This window comes from Chionomys nivalis, chromosome 1 (assembly GCF_950005125.1).
Source record: "Chionomys nivalis chromosome 1, mChiNiv1.1, whole genome shotgun sequence".
In the NCBI taxonomy this organism is placed as follows: domain Eukaryota; kingdom Metazoa; phylum Chordata; class Mammalia; order Rodentia; family Cricetidae; genus Chionomys; species Chionomys nivalis.
Genome location: NC_080086.1, coordinates 136557524 through 136574692, shown reverse-complemented (window position 1 = coordinate 136574692; position 17169 = coordinate 136557524). Strand labels below are relative to the sequence as shown.

At 51.1% G+C, this 17169-nt stretch overlaps 1 protein-coding gene across 2 annotated transcripts; it reads left to right on the top strand.

Annotated features, from left to right (window-relative positions):
• The first annotated feature begins 403 nt into the window (after positions 1 to 403).
• Positions 404 to 11618, top strand: Slc35f6 (solute carrier family 35 member F6). 2 transcript variants are annotated; one of them, XM_057773265.1, is made up of 6 exons: positions 404 to 552; positions 7724 to 7796; positions 8475 to 8646; positions 8829 to 9041; positions 9675 to 9785; positions 10358 to 11618. In XM_057773265.1, exons 1-6 carry the CDS (start codon positions 476 to 478, stop codon positions 10828 to 10830), a joined length of 1119 nt encoding a protein of 372 aa, XP_057629248.1. In that variant the 5' UTR covers positions 404 to 475; the 3' UTR covers positions 10831 to 11618. The 2 variants fall into 2 exon arrangements, with proteins under 2 accessions (XP_057629248.1, XP_057629249.1); XM_057773266.1 differs by lacking the exon at positions 404 to 552 and adding an exon at positions 4786 to 4896.
• The last annotated feature ends 5551 nt before the right edge of the window (positions 11619 to 17169 follow it).

The following is a 17169-nucleotide window of genomic DNA, read 5'->3' as shown; positions in this document are numbered from 1 at the left end:
GAGATTCCCACGCTGTGCCTATTACCAAGTCGCCAGGCTCAACCTTTCAAAACTGCTTACAAAATGCTCTAAGGAACAAAGTGGTCTAAGATCGCCTAATCATCTCTGCATGATTCCAAGCACCCATTTTCCATACCGGAAGGCCAAGAGTGTACACTCAAGTAGCGGGCTTTGCATGAGGCAAAAGGGGGAGGAGGGAAGAAAGAGAGAGAGACAGAGACAGACAGAGACAGACAGACAGACAGAGAGAGGAACATACGGTAAGTCTGGCCTGTGACCCCCCCCAAAACCCTATGCTTCTCCAGCTCGCCAGCCTGCAGATCCGCAGCAGCTCTGGGGCGGGGCTAGCGGGCACGGGGCGGGGGCCAGCAAGGTCACGTGACTCTCGGCCCGGAAGCTCTTGAGTCGAAGACACCACCTCCCGGATGACCCGGTTTGTAGCTGCTGGTTCAAGTGGTCTCCCCTGTCCACCACTATGGCCTGGACCAAGTACCAGCTGTTCCTGGCCGGGCTCATGCTGGTCACCGGCTCCATCAACACGCTTTCAGCAAAGTGAGTCTGGGTCGGGCCGGGAGGGGCCTGCTGGGCCCGTGGGTGCGAGGCACCCTGTGCCCTGCCCTGTCATCCTCTCGTCTGCTACTCTCCAGCCCCGCCAGCCCTCCACATTACCGAGAGCTCAGTCGCGCTGGTGTGGACAAAGGGGTGAGACGCCGGGAGGATGCGGGCATCTGAAGCCCGCTTTGATTCGCGGTCACTTCCGTCTCCGAGCCTCAGTTTCCTCATCTTTGAGCCAAGGGCTGGGTCAGTTCCTCCCAGCGGCGCTCTCGGTGCCGCGGGCAGAGACTGGGCGCCTCCCTGCAGGGGCTGGGGGCACTGCAGAGGAGGAACCAGCTCCTGCAATGACCGAGCTAAAGGAGTGGGGAAGCCGGAGGAAAGGGATCATAGATCGTTCTTAGAGTTCTTAGGGTTAGACTACATCTTGATGCTTAGTTGAGACTCTTATGTGGCAGAGGCTTGGAGGCAGGAAAGAGAAAGGCCAGCCCCACGTGACTTGTTCACAGCGTCAAATGCCCGGTTGGACTTCTCCCGTCCATCATCAGAAGGCACACGGACCTGTGGAATGACTTGTTGAAAGTGACAGAATTGAAAAAAGAAAGCAGTAGTGTGGCCAACATGAAGAGCTGTGTGAAGCGGGACCCACTCTGTGGCTCTGCGTGCGGAGGGTCAGGCGGGAAACACAAAGGCAGGTGGTGGAACCCAGGTCCAGAATGAACCACAAGGCTGACCCACAGGGTCAAGGGTGTCTGTCTGGGAGAACTGTCCTTAGCCCAACCCAGGAAGGTAGTTGGGTACCTCAGCTCTGGTGTGTGGGAGTAACAGTCTTCAGTAGGTTGAGGACTAAGATCCGGGCATCACAAAACAGAGGAGCCTGACATGACCCCCTCTATCATGGCGGAAAGACCCTCTTCATCTGTTCGTCATCTAAACTCCTCAATGAGTGAGCAGCACCTGTCCTTTGCCCAGTGCGCAGGTGGACGGGCGGGCAGTGTTCCCTTCAGAGCCTCGGTTCCTACTGGGTCCTGCTAGGCAAGAGGAGTTGGTGTGGCGACTCCCAGTATAAGGCATTTCTGACCTCCAGGGCTGTGCACTATTTCCTGAACTTTCTGTTGGCCTCTGCGAGTTGAGGAGCTGGCTGTGAGCCTCATGTAACCGTTTCTGATTTACTTCTGAGGTTGCTTTTGTCTCACAGACTCTATCAAAGCTGTGAATGATTAGGAGAGAAGTGGTCACTTCATCTGAGGTGACTGTGGTACCTCTAATGTCAGGGAGAAGGCAGAAGTGACCAAGAGAAGGTCCCTGGCTTTGAGATGTTTAGTATCTGAGGTGGAAGCGACAGGTGTGTACACACATGCCAGTCACAGTGGGCCGCCTCCCTTCCCCTAAAGGAGGGCACAATTTATGGAACCTAGAGCGGGCTTGTGCGTTTCTTGGGCTTATCTCTGAGTGTCTTGTGATGAGATGCTCGCCTGGGCCTAGGACAGCTTCTAATGCTCAGAGTGGCTTTTACTGCCGGGGCTGCTGCCCCTAGGGAGAAACCAAACGGTCATTTGCTGCTTAGATAAACCAAGCTGACTCAGTCATTCCTTTAAAAAGCTCCAAACCGGTCAGGTAGGAAGCCAGGGGATCCTCATCCCAGGAAGCCCCACCCTTTGAGGCTTCTGAGTCAAGAAAGGCTCCCAGGTGAGAGGCTTAACCTTTGATCCTGTCCTTTGCCCTGTCTCCTTGTGTGGGGGCTCCTGAGATAGGACCCAGAGCTAAACTGTAAACCGTTCTGAAGCGAACAGTGTGAAGATACGCTGTGAGAAAGAAGATGGGGTGAGCAACAAGCATGCCGTGATGTGAACTTTGAAAATGGCGTGGTTGCCTGCAGGTTCCACTAGGAACAGCCAGCCACAGCAGCATGGGGGCAGCCAATACACAGCATCCAGGCCTACCAAGTTACAGGCCAACTACCCTTGGCATCCTTTGACATGGTCTCAGCGAGGGAGGTGGAAGGGTTCGTCATCCCCAGATGGGAAACTGAAGCACAAAAAGATTCAGTTACATGCAGCTTCAACTCACCTACCAGATGATATCTTCAATCTGAGTCCGAGTGGCCCAACTCTAGACTCATACGCTTAGCCACCAGTTAGGCGCGAGGCTGGAGACCTCGCCATTCATTTGGGAGACTAGTTGGTTGTGTATTTATTTATCTTTTGAAGCTGGGTCTCACTATATAGCCCTAGCTGACCTTGAACACAGGGCCCTTCTGCCTTCACCTCCCAAGTACTGGGTTTACAGACATCCACCATGACCGTGGGCATTTTGTTATTGTTATGAACTGAAATCACCCAGTCTGACCCCTACAGTTTACAAAGGAAGCCCCCAAAGAAGTTGCTTTTTGTGACTTGACTTACTGATATCAAGAATGGGCTGGCACTCAGGCCCGAGAACTTTAGTCCCACCCCCATCCGAGTCTTTGGGATTGTACTGCCCCAAAGTGGGCTTTCTACTCATATCTCCCTACTGTGTCTAGAAGGTGTAATCCTATAAATGGCATCTCCTTCTCCCGCCCCCACCCTCAGGGTACTCTCCTTATGGGACTAGATAGCAAGCCTCTACCCAGGTCAGGGAATCCTGTCAATCATCCCACTTGCTCAACTCAAGAGCCTCTCGCAGACCTGTGAGAGGAGCTCATTGCCACCTTTCCCAGAGTCCCTGGGAAGATGGGCAGCCTCAGATGAGGAAGCATTTGAGAGCATGTGCTGTCTGCTCTGCAGGGCCCACAGGTCAGCTCTGTAGGTTTTCTGCCCACTCAGTAAGTTTTAGAAGACCACAGAGCTGTCACGTGCCAATAGAGAGAAAGGCCCTAACTACAGCCATGACTAACCCTTACTCCCCTCTCTGGGTGTTGGCTAAGGTCCCCTCCCTAAGAAGTGGTGCTTCTCCTTTCTGTGGCCATTTCCTCATCGTCCCCCCACCCCCCACCAGCTACTTCTATTGACCAGATCTCTGAGTCCAAACCATTTATGTTTGCCGGATTAGGTGCCCATGGCAAGTACCCATTTCAGAGCCTCGTTGTCCAGATCCAGCTGGGGTTCTCCACCAGAAGAACCAGGGTCAAACAGACCCTTGCTGCTCCCTCCTGAGCTCCCAGGGCATCCCCGTCCCACACATCTGGGGGTTGAAGAGCCCACCTCGTCAGGGAGAGCATATGAGCCTGACTGTAACTCCTGTCTCTACCTGTGGACAGGAGACCCTGCCCGGCATCACCAGGCCCTTATAAGAGAAGAAACTCCAACCATCCCCTCAACTTTTGTCCTTGGCACTTGCCTCTGCCCTTTGGGTTCTATGAATGGCTTGGCATTGTTGCTTCTGGGTGGCTACAGGACCAGCTTGAGAGAGCCTGCCCAGAGGGTAGTGCAGTGGAAGGGAGAGAACCTGAGGTTTAGAAGCTGTGTGATGAGAGGAAGCACTGGGCCTCTGTGAGCCTGAGTCTCCTCAGCTCTAAAATGGATATGATAATCTGTCCTGTTCCCCCCAAAACTGTAGGAAGGTCTCCTCACCAAGAGCAATGGGATCCTCTTATAATATAGGACCACCTACTCATGGGGAAGCTGCGGCCCCTCTGAAGACCGCTGGATGAGACAAGCTGTCTTACTAGCTTTGACAGCCTGTGTGCTGTGGTTCAGGAGGAAACGACAGCAATTCTGCAGGAATCAGCAGTGACCGGACATACCAGACATTTCTCCTGGCTCTGTGTGTCACCCCTGCATGCACAACTTCCAGAATGCTGAGCTTTGAGTGTGGACAAGGAAGGCCTGCTGCCCGTGGCTCACCACCCCCAGAGTTACCCACCCTGCAGCCTGCCTGCTGACCCTCAGGGAACCCTGGCAGGAGCTGCCCTCCGCTGGCAAAGCGTATGCCCTCCTACGGTTTCGGAATTAGGTGTCTAGAGAATAGGAATAGGCTGGAGTAAGAAGGTTGGGAGAAGTTGAGAGGATGAAGGCACAAAACTGGATGCTAGCGTTCCCAGGACCAGTCCTGGCTACCAGCCCCGTTGTACACTGAATCGTATGGCCCATCTTGGACCCAGAGTTTGTCCATCTGTCATCTGTTCATCTGTAAGGGGTTTTGCAGGATGATGACCCAAGTTTCTTTTACTTCCACGTGTCATGGCTGTGAGACTTTGGAGACACCATCCAGGCCCTTTCTCACCTCCTCTCTCTCCGGCAGCAGAGGGTATCCAGAGACTGGATGCTCTCCCAGGAACTCGTAGGCCAAAGCCCAATGAGACCACACTGACCCTACCCAAGGAAAGGTGGCTCTGGCTGCACATGGAATCAGAGAGAAAAGGTACATAAAAGGCCCTGTTCTTACAGGGCCTGGATTAGCTATTCCTTTTGACGCTTGTCAACGTTGACCTGGGAACGTCTGGAACGCATCCAGCTTGTGTGACCCAAAGCCAAGCCTTCTGGGTGTTCTCTGTCTTTGATGGTAAACTACAGCAGGCCTTGACTACAGAGATGCATGTTGTCAGCTAGAAAAGCCCTAACTCTCCGCACCCTGAGCGCATGTCGCCCTCTGAAAATGACAGTCCTTGTGAGGCTTACCCAGACTGCCCACGCAGTGTGCTCTACACAGGCCTGGCACAGGCAGTGCTCCATGAATTGCCTGTTTAAAAAAAAAAAAAGGTTGGGGTGATGCACGCCTTTAATCCTGGCAGAGGCAGGTGGGTCTGTGTGAGTTCAAGACCAGCCTTGTCTACGTAGTGAGTTTTCAGCCAGCAAGGGCTGCATAGTGAGACCCAGAGGAAAAAAAAAATGTTTGTGAGGCTGGAGGAATGTCAGTGAAGCACTGCCAGTCAACACAATGCCATCTGACTCTAGGACTCGTAGCTGTCATCCTCAGACACTTTGCGGCTGCATTTTGGATCTTGTCTATGAAGCAATCTCCCAGGCCTGAGGAGACACAGTGGACTGTAGCTGATACCTGCCCTTGGGTTGGATAGGTTCTTAGATACAAAGAGATTCCATTTCTTCAGTGGGAAGCTAGCCAGCAATGCCTGTCCAGACAAACCAGGCCCTACCTTGTAGAGAAAGCCTAGACAAGTCTTAAGGAGAAAGGCTCAACTGGGCAGCCAGCCAGCTAACTTCCCAGAAGACAGACCCATACTGTGCCTGTTGCACCAGCAGGGGCCACCTCAGACCCACGGGAAGTCAATCTCATGGACACTGGGCCAGAGTCCAGAGCACCTATACATTCCCAAGCTAGAGTCTGGAAGGCTCAGTCACTCAACCGAACCTCATAGGCTGTGCAGTGATGTGCAGGGAGCCACGGGTGGAGAGTGGGAACACCCATGCTAAACTCACAGACCAAACTCAGTGAGTGTGGGATCAGGATGGGCATTAGATGTGAAAACTGAGCATGAGCAGTCGCCCAGCGTGCTGCTGGGTAATGGCCACGCTGCTGTGTCCAGACCTAGAGGGTCTTGGGTGTCAGTCTGTGATCTAAAGGAATAGCAGCAGAAGTAAATGACTTCTGTAACAACCACTTACCCCACTACCACAGAAAGCACCGGCATTGGCTGTAGTTGGCTGTCATAGGCTTGACGTCAGTCACTTCCCTTCTACCTCTGAGAGGAGCCCTGACTTGCTCCCTTACTGGGTCAGTGGCTTTGTGCCCTCAGTAAAGCCTGAGCCCTTCACTCAGCTTTTCCTCTCGCTTGGTTACCTCCCCTAGGCCTTCATAGAGGCTCTTTCAGCCAGAGCAAGCATGAGTTCCAAACAGGCCTGCCTGGACCCCCACTCAGGCCCCAGAAATAAGAGAAACTCTGTTATGTAGTGAGGGCTTTTTAGCTTCTGAGGAGCTGAGGCTGGAACTAGCTATGTCCCATGCCCTAGCCTGTACAGAACTCCAGACTTCTCTAGCCAGGGTCCACAGGAGCACTTGCAGAAGTCAGCAGCCAGGAGGGTAGAGGACTAGGAAGGACTGGGATGGTTATCCAGAAAAGAAGATTCACAAGGCCATAGTAGTTCCAGGTGGCAAAGAGATCTCCAGTTAGAAAATGGATGTCTGGAGATGTGGCAGCCCAGCAGGAAGGAAAGTCAAAAGGAGCTTTTGTGCTTAGGTGGCAGTAATTCAGAATGATGGGTATAGCTGCCTGGAGTATGCTGGGAAGGGTTCTGGGCTGGATGGGGACCATTTCCACCGGTGATCTCTATCTGTGGTGGTATTCACTGGCATTCGTACTCCATGGCAGGTACCACATGCTTTAGGTAAGCATTAAAAGGGCTTTCTGGGCTGTGAAGGATCAAGTGATCATCTCCTGGACCTGAATGCCCCTCAAGATAAGAGGCTTGGTTGACTGGTTGGTTAGTTGGTTGGTTGGTTGGTTGGTTGGTTGGTTGGTTGGTTGGTTGGTTGGTTGGTAGGTAGGCTGGTTGGATGGTAGGTTGGTTGATTTGTAGGTAGGATGGTTGGTGAGTTGGTTGGTGGCAGGCCTCTACACGTAGCCCAAGCTAGCTTCAAATTCACCGTGTATCTCAGGCTGGCCTTGAACTCACATCAGTTCACTTGGCTTAGCCACTTTAGTGCTATGCTTACAGATTGTGGTCCCATGTCCAGATGACCAGAGACTCTTGATACTGTTCATGTACTGATTTCTTTGATTGACTGGTAGAGATCAAAGATTTCAAAAGAAGCCAAACAAGTTGAAATAGAGTCATCAAGTATTAGAGAGCAAATTTGCTGCCAGGGTTGGCTCGTGTCTATAATCTTAGCATTCAGGGACCTGGGGCAGGAAGATTTCAAATTCAAGCCTGGATTGTATAGTGAGACCTTGTCTCAAGAAAAAGAAAAAAAAAAAACACTTCTTTTTTTACAATGTGTATGTTTAATACACTAAATTTAAGCAATGGCTTTAATTTTATTTTGAGGAGTAATGGGTGTGATGCACTTCATATAAACATCACTAATATAATATTAATATCTGATTTCTACAGGTTGCAGAAACACAAGTAATGCGATTCTATGTTTGTAAGATGATGAAATGCTGTCTTAAAACCCCTCACCATAGCAACGGGCTCCTTTGAAAAGGAGCATCAGTTGGGACTGAGTGTGAGTCCAACTAGGTGGAGAATCCACCACGCCACCATTCTGACCTCCCGTCTCTTTGCTGCAGGTGGGCTGACAACTTCAAAGCTGAAGGCTGTGGAGGAAGCAAGGAGCACAGCTTCCAGCATCCCTTCCTCCAGGTACCAGCATAACCTCCTGCCCATCTTCCAGGCTTCATACAGACACCCCTGGGGCTGGTTTCTTTCCTGATCTAGGGATGAAGCTCCCCTGGTTCCCCAAAACCCATCTAGCTCTCTCCTCTCCCAGAATAGGGCCAGAGTCCAAGAGTACCCCAGGAAGGGGCATAGTTCTCCGTGGGTGGTCCGCATGATCCTGATGAGTGGTCGCGTTCTCACCACGTCCCATCGGGACACATGGAAAGCACTAGCTCCAGGGACAAAAGTGTTTGGTACATCTCTTTTGAGCCCGGAACGCCACCCGGGTGGGGACATGGAAGATACCCCACTTCTGTACCGAGAGTTAGAAGGCTCAGATTTATCCCCAGTGTGTTAGCAGCTGGCTATCGGGCCTTCTGTGAGTCTTTGAACCTGTCTAAGTCTGGTTGTAAAGGCTGACCTGAAGGGTTGAGTTTATACCATGCCACACCCCCTAGGGTATCCACTGAGATATTCTGGGATCCCTGTGACAGGCCTAGGGCCCTGGCTGGCTACCCACAGCTACTCTGATTTTGTCTGTTTGACATTTGGGGATTCTAGATAAGCTCTTGCCTGAAATGTGGTTATATTAAAACTAATAGTACTGATAAGGGTGGCCCCGAAGCCCCTTCCATGCTGAGTCCTCAAGTCTTGTTCCTGCAGGCAGTGGGCATGTTCCTGGGAGAGTTTTCGTGCCTTGCTGCCTTCTACCTGCTCCAGTGCAGAGCCACAAGACAGCCTGACTCCAGCGTAGAGCCCCAGCAGTCCTTCAGCGCTCTACTTTTCCTGCCCCCAGCTCTGTGTGACATGACTGGAACCAGCCTCATGTATGTGGGTAAGTCACCTGGCCACTAGTGAATCAGCACCCCACCCCACCCTACCACTCCCCCACAGTCTTCACATATGCACATCCAAGGCTTAGTGAGCAAGCTCATCTTGTCCCCACTCCCCGAAGACACCTTGGTGGCAGCCAACCTTTGTCATTAACAGCCATTAATCATGTCTTTCCTTTGGTAGCCCTGAACATGACCAGTGCCTCCAGCTTCCAGATGCTGCGGGGTGCAGTGATCATCTTCACAGGCCTGTTCTCAGTGGCCTTCCTGGGCCGGAGGCTGGCACCAAGCCAGTGGGTGGGCATCCTGGCCACCATTGCAGGACTGGTGGTGGTTGGCCTCGCTGACCTCCTGAGCAAGCATGACAGTCAACACAAGCTCAGCGAAGTCATCACAGGTGAGGCCAGCTGGGGACCTGAAGCTGCTTCCTCTGCCCCTCTTCTCTGGAAGCCTAGCTTAAAGTCATCCCACAGACTCATCCAGGCTCTGCCATCTGTGTGTCCTGGGGTTGGGTCATGTATGTTATGGGTACACGGTGGGTAAAGTGTAGGGGAGACCAGAAGACTGTGACCATTCCAAGGAAGAGACAGACAGGCAGCATGACGGAGCTGTCTGCTCCTGTGGCTCATATCCACAGACAAACTGCTGGTTTGGAGAGGGACAGAAGGACCAGTTACTGACAGATGCCGGTGCATTTGTCATCGCAGTACCCCAGACCCCGGCAGGAACCACTGCAGTACACTTTACAACAAACTGACCCCTGAGCCGCTCAGTTTCACAATTAAACCTGACGTATCTTGTCTCAAGCCTGTTGCTTGTCCAGTTCTCAGGCCAAGGCATGTTTCTGTGTCTCTGGGCCTCCTGGAAGCCCAGGCCTGCCTGCTGTCCTGCCCTTGGGCCAGGAAGTCAGGACCCATATTCAACCCTGAAAATTCAGAAGCTGACCTGCTGTTCTGTCCCTAGATCTTCCTGTCACCGCCCCCATCTCTAGTTCCATGGTGCCCGCTTCACTCGATCCTCTTTTCCTCAGGTGACTTGTTGATCATCATGGCCCAGATCATCGTTGCCATCCAGATGGTGCTGGAGGAGAAGTTTGTCTACAAACACAACGTCCACCCACTCAGAGCAGTGGGCATTGAGGGTGTGTGTGGGCACAGGCCTGGGAGCAATAGCTGGTGGGAGGGTATGCTGGGGCAGCATGTGCTATGACATGCATGAAAATGGAGCTTGGGGCAGGGGCTAGTAACCGCTTGATAGGGTGAGTCTCCATCCCCAGAGGGGCATGGGCAAGGTGAGAAGAGACAGAGAAGGAAAATGAGCAGGATACACGCCCCTCTCTAGAGGCGATGACAGCAAGGAAGGATCCAGACAGTGCACTTGAACTTAGATGAGTTAAACTCAGGTACCTCATTTGCTGAGTAGTTCTGAGTCTCTTGGGGAAGGAAAGATGACCTTGGAGCCGCAGCTTCCAACAGGCAAGAGGAGGGAAGAGGATTCTTGACAGGGCAATGACTTGAGTTGCTACTTTTGAGTTTGGAAACCAGTGAGTTGTCAATGTAGGTCTGACATCAAGGCGAAGGGACAGTTTCCAGGAGTGGATCACAGGAACGGAACAAATACAGTGGTTCTGAGATGAGAGACTGCCTCCCTGGGGGCCGCGCTGGGAAGCCCCAGGCAGGGCGGAAAATGTGAGACCCTTCCTTGCTTCCCCAGGTTTCTTTGGCTTTGTGATCCTCTCACTACTCCTCGTGCCCATGTACTACATCCCAGCTGGCTCCTTTAGCGGCAACCCTCGCGGGATGCTGGAGGACGCGCTGGATGCCTTCTGCCAGGTGGGCCGACAGCCCCTGATTGCCCTGGCCCTGCTGGGCAACATCAGCAGCATCGCCTTCTTCAACTTCGCGGGTATCAGTGTCACCAAGGAACTGAGTGCCACCACCCGCATGGTGCTAGACAGCCTGCGCACCGTGGTCATCTGGGCCTTGAGTCTGGCACTGGGCTGGGAGGTCTTCCACCCACTGCAGATCCTTGGTTTCCTCATCCTCCTCATGGGCACTGCCCTCTACAATGGGCTGCACCATCCACTGCTAGCCTGCCTGTCCAGGAGCTGCCATCGCCCCACCCATGAGGGTGAACAAGAGAGACTGCTGGGTGACAACCGGACTCCTATCAATGATGCCAGCTGAGCCCCTGGTAGGGGTCTCTGCTGCCCCCAGATGACTGAGGCCATACAGACTGGTGGGCTGTGAGGGCCTTGTCCCCAAGGCCTGGCCCCACCCCTCCCTACTGACCCCTTCTGGCAGCTGCTGCCAGAGAGGATAGCGGAACACCAGGTCCTCTTTTACTCCTGAAGCCTGGAATGTTGGGGCCCAGCCCCCACAGGCCTGGCTATGGCAGCCACTCTCAGCCCTCCCAGCTCTTCCTGCTGCGCTGGAGTCAAAATGTGAACTTGCATGGCAGGACTTTACAACCCTAGTATTTCCGTGTTAGACACTAACTTGTTACAGTAGATTGCCTAGCTTATGAATTATAAGCTACAGAGAATCCAGTGAGCAGGTTCAAATCAAAACTAAGAGATGTATTTTCCAAACTTGTAAGATACTCCTTAAGCCTGTCTGAAGACCTAGGTTCTGGCTCAGACTTGGCTGCGGACTCAGTGTGTGCACTAGGTCTGTCCACTCTGGGGCACAAGTGTACATGATGTGGCTTTCGTGCCTTATGGCCCCAGCATTCTGCGGGCCTCTGATTGTCACTAGCATTAGAAAAGAGGAGTAGTACCTGCCCCTTCCCTATGGTGGGTTTGGTTTTTTTTTTTTTTTTTTTTTTTTTCACTTTGCAGCCCTGACTGTCCTGAAACTCATGATGTAGACCAGGCTGGCCTGGAACTCATGATGTAGACCAGGCTGGCCTCAAACTCACAGAGATCCACCTGTCTCTGCTTCCTCAGTGCTGGAATTAAAGGTGTTCACCATCATGCCTAGTACCTCGTTTTGATGTTCTGTTCTTCATACACCAAGGCCTCTCTGCTTGGGAAAGACTACAGGGAGATTCCGGGCAGCCTTGGGAAATCACTTCATGAACCCATTTTGTTTTGTTTGAAGCAAGGTCTTGTGTAGCAGCAGCATTCAACTTCCTCTGTAGCTCCAAACTGGCTTCAAACTCAGTCCTGCCTCAGCCTCCCAAGTGCTAAAATGACGGGAATGTGCCACCTCACCTGGCAGTTTCCATTTTAAGGTAAGGAGACTGAAGCCCGGAGTTGTAACTTGTTCAGCAAGAGAGATCTGTCTCTGGCTGTCAGCTTGGGCCAAAGACCTGGGAGAACCCTGATCTCAGCAGCCGTGTGGCTCTGTGTTAGTGAGACCTAGAACAGCTGTGACTCTCAGCCCTACTCTCAGCAATCTGGACCCAGAGTGCCCGTCAGAATGACAGACTACCCAGAATTCTTCCCCATGGAGTAATTTGGCATTCCCAGCGTTCGGTTCAATGCTCAGTCCTTACTCCCTTTCATGATTATCTGCAGAGGCAGGTACAGACAGAAAATCTATGGCACTCCAGAAGGCTAAGTGATAAACACATAGAGCCAGCGTCCCAGCCAGCCAGATTTGTCTGATTTGAAACCTGTGGCCCACTACCATATGGGTCTCTGGGTCTTTGGGGTGGATTTCTGTGGCTGGGCTAAGTGCCCAACATACTGTACCCTGCAGGTACTCCCACCCTGGATAGAAGAAAAACAGCAGGACCAGGGCCCTGGCAGCCCTCAACCCCAGTGTTGCTCTTGGGAATGGTTGAGTGGCAGTCCAGTAATAAACAAAATCCTAACACCTTTCTTAGACTGCAAAGAGAAGAGGCCTTGACGAGCAGGGTCCTCGGTTTACCGTTGATTCCCACAGATTCTCATGGTGTGTTAAAGAAGAAACTCTCCTTTCCATCGGCCCTGAGTCCTGGGGCCCCACACTTCTCTGGATTACAGTGTGTGACGCAGGGAGACGTAAATGAGGATTCTGTGCCCACTTACTCAAGGTGACAGAGACAGTGTGGCAGCTATCTGTACAAAATCAAAACTGGTGCCCCACCCATAGCCAATTGGGGGATGTTGTTTTTGCGTTTATTTTTTTTAAAAAGAAATGGAAAATTGTCGATATTGAACTTTTTTAATGAAATAGAGAAGGCATAAGAGAGGCCCAGGAGTCTCATCTGGAATGGCTCTTGAATGTCAGAAGCACAGATATCATTTATTCCTTCTAAGGAAGACTGTAGAGCCCAAGGCCGGGGCTCAGCAGGTAAAAACACTTGCCTCACAAGCCTGGTTACCTGATCAATCCTAGAACCCTCAGTGGAAGGAGCAGACTGACTCCTAAATGTTGCCCTCTGACCTCCACATGCTGCACACCTGCAACCATGCTCACATACATATCATACAGACGTAATAACAATTGTAAAAATCCTGAAAGACATGCCCAGCATGGAAAGGACTTCCCCGAGGGCACAGTCTGTTACAGACAATGCCAGACGCCCTGGTTCGTTGCCCATCCCGTTCTACTACAGATGGTCAGACCAGAGTTGGTAGTCAGAATCTCACCTTCTATGGGCTGCCCCACTTGTGTTAAGCAGGCATGAGCTGCCATGCCCACTTGTCCACATCCTCTCAAAACCCATCAGCAGGAGACTTGAGTCTTAGAAAATTGGGTTGCCCTTCTTGAACACTTTGTGGGGGGGGATGGTAAGACAAGGTTTCTCTGTGTAGCCCTGGGTGTCCTGCAGCTCACTCTTTAGACCAGGCTGGCCTCGAATTCAATCCACCTGCCTCTGTCTCCTGAGTGCTGGGATTAAAGGCATGCGCCACCACTGCCGGCCTTGAACACTGAACACTATTTTAGGCCTGGGGAACCTGAGTTGTGGAGCAGTGCTGCTGTGGCTCTCCTGATCTTAGAAAAGTGGAGGCCCGGGTTTGGCAGCAGTGGCCTGTATAGTCCATACTTCACTCCTGAAATCCTGTCTCAATTCAGGAGTGAGAGTGAAGACAGCGTTGGGCTCCATTCTGCACTGCTGCCATTTATGATATGCATAATGCCATAACTAGGTTATTTGCCACAAGATAAAACCGGTCACCCAGAAGTCAGGACACATGACCTTTTGTCGTTTGATGTCCCTCTTGCTCCCACAAGTGCATCCATGAAGGGCTTGAGAAAGACTGCCACAAGTCTGGGGAAGCTCATGAGGTTGGTCTGCCTCTTGGGCATCCGAGGAGTTAAGAGTTCATTTACGGCTTCAGGTTCATCAGGATGCTCCACCACCTCTCCTCTACATAAGCACCGCAAGGAGCTGCAGCATAGGCTACCTGCCTCCTCAGGGCTTTCCTCTTGGTGCTGCCAAGGATCCAAAGCAAATGTCCCCTTCAGCCCAGTATCAAAGAGGGAGGTGTGTAGCAATCAGGTTTAACGTGGCTTTCCTCCAGAAGTGACGGAGGAGGAAGCAGTGGCTGTCCGTGATGGAAAGGACTGAAGACCAGAGCACAGCACGCCTCCACACCCTGCTGCAGGAGGCAGAGGGGCATTCCTTCAGAAATACATCCATCTCTTCAGCACGGCTGTCCCAAGGGTAACTCCCACTTTGGGAACATTTGAGCCACATGGGCAGAATCAAGTCTAGTGACCCTCATCTACTTTTTAAATGCATGTGAATGTGTGTGCGTGTTTAAGTGCATGTGTAGAAGCAGCTGTGTGTACACGTGTGTGCATATGCATGTAGAAGCCACAAGACAACTTCAAGGAAACACTGTCCCCAGCTTATTATACCTGTAGTGCTAGAACAGGGTACATGGGATCCATGACCAAAACAGAAAGCCATAGCCCTAAACAGGAGGAAATGCAGCTTCCTAGTCAGTTCGTTCTCCCCATGAGACAAGGGGCCCTACCTGTGCTGCGCAAGGTGGGAACTATCGCTTATAGCAGGCAAGTGAGTCTCCAAAGTCACGAAGCTAGCGAACAGGAAACTAGGAAATACAAACTTATATAAAAAGCTTATATAAAGCCCATACTCAAGCAATGCCCTTAAACTGACTACAGTCAAGGTAGGGACTGTGTGTTCTGATCATGAAAGTGGCCCACACAGGGCCTCATGCTTGCTAGGCAAGCCCTTTACCAATGATCTATAGCCCCAGTCCTGTTTTTACTTTTGATTTTGAGTCTTCCTCAGTTGTCCGGACTGGCTTTGGGTCCTGTAGCTCAGGCAGTCCTTGAACTGAGGTCTTCCTTGACCTCTCAAGTAGATGGGCTGATGGGTCATAACCACCGTGCCTATTACAATTGACATTTTTCAAGCCAGACTTCCTGGGGTTGGGTGTGGTGATGCCTCAGTCACATAGCTCAGTCACATAGCCTGCCACTGCTGTCACCCTCCTCCCTCACTCCCTTATAGCTTCTCAATGCACTGCGAAAGCCAGAGTGTATCTTTTCCAGTTAGCATGAGCAACGTGGTCGTTCCCAGCTCCCAGGTCACGTCGTCGATGCCAAAACAGCAAAGCACATTACCAGCCGCAATCCCTGGGTCTGAATGGTTTTCTTGTCTCAGACTCTAGAGCAGCCTGGGACTTCAGATATGTGAATTGCACCTGGTTCTCTCTTTAGTAAAAAGAAAGTAAAACCACCACAAGAAGCAGTATGTAGGGACAGCAGGTAGACGCCATCGCTAGGTGTGGGGTTCAAATCCTGACTCAGCGTCTTGTTCCTATGTGATGTCAGCTTTGGCTGAAGGCATCTGTCTCAGAGATGTCACAACCAACTAATGTCCCCCTTTCTCTCACCTACGCTGAACTCCCCATTAGTTCGGAGGGCTCCTATGAGCTATAATTTACTCCTCCTTCTACTGTTCAGTTCATCTAGAGCTCAAAGATGGCGAGTGTTCACCTTGACATCTTCAGCCCACTTGGTTTCCATTTAGTTTATTTAACAACAACAAAAAATCAATAGTTCAATTGGTTCAAAAACCAAAATATGTAAAAAATGTATACATTAATAAACACCCCTCCCTCTTCTACCCATAACTACTGCTTCAGAAGTAGTCAGTTTCATCGGTTTCTTATGAAAACGAGATTCTGTCTTCCATCTAACTTTCTACTTCCAGTTTAATGGAGGGCTGTCTGTCTAAAGCAGAGTTCGTAAGTGATTTCCTCTGTCTAATTAACAGTTGATCTGGATTTCTTCCATCCATGCTGAGACCTGGATAATTGGGGATGGGGGAGTATCCTTCTGTGATTTGACTATACCTTAAAGGACTTAGCAAGACCTCCCACCCGTAGTCAATATAACTTTTTTTAGAGACAGGGTTTCTCTGTAGCATTGGAGCCTGTCCTGGCACTCGCTCTGTAGATCAGAGCTGGCTTTGAACTCACAGAGATCTGCCTGCCTCTGCCTCCCAAGTGCTGGAATTAATGGTGTGCACCACCACTGCCTGGCTGTGGCAAATATAAAATTTTGATGAGCTTAAGAACATCCATGGTACACAACCACAGCCACCATCAGTCGCTAGAACTGTTTTCACTTCCCAGTTGGAAACTCTGCCCTGACTAAACAGTAACTCCCTGGGAGTTGCCTTGGTCCAGACTCCACCTCCGAGAAAGCCCACCAAAGGACGACCCCTCCCCAGAGATGCCGTTACCTCTCCCACAGGGTATTTTAATTGTACCCCAGAGAACAAACACGTGGCTTTCCCGTCTTCCTCCCCAGAGGAGCTGGAAGGCCATCCCTTAAACCTGGGCTTTCTCTAATTTGGTTTGATTTGGTCTGATTTGGATTATTGCATCTGCGGAGACGGGGTGCAGAAACTTTCAGTGGGTAGCATACTGGGATTGAAGACAGAACCTTGTGTATGAGGTGAGTGCTCTACCGTTGAGTTATGTCATGATTGTTTGTTTGTTTGTTTGTGACTAGCCTCCAACCCACTAGGTTAGGCTGCTCCTGAACTCGTAGCAAACCTCTACCTCCCAAGTGCTAGGATTAAATCCACACAGGAAGTCAGAGCACTGGCGGCCCAATCATCTCCCAAAGTCCCCACCCCTAAACACTGCTGCACGCAGGACCAAGCTTTTGTAGGACGTTTCAGATTCGAACCGTGACACATTTTCATAGCAGCTGCACCATTTTACACCACCCACCCCAACGTTACAGAAGGCTTCTGTGAAATCACTGATTATATAAGGATTTTCTTGATTAGAGTACACGTTCATGGTAGAACATTTAGAAGCCTCAAAAAAGCAAAATGACGAAATTGAAATTCTCTTTATTCTAATTACGGAGACATGACCCGAATTCATATCACTCCGAGGAGAAAGGAAAAAGCCAGTTTTTCTCGGACAATATCGTCATGCTGTTCGATAGCACGATCCAAGAAGAGTGCTAGCGCCTGCCCTGCCTGGACCTTGTCCTCACATTTCATCTTCTGGCTGTCTCCACAAACCTAGAAATGTTCAGAGGCTGGTCGATCTCATATTGTAAGGTCACGGGAGCTGTATGGAGTTGTCACATTCT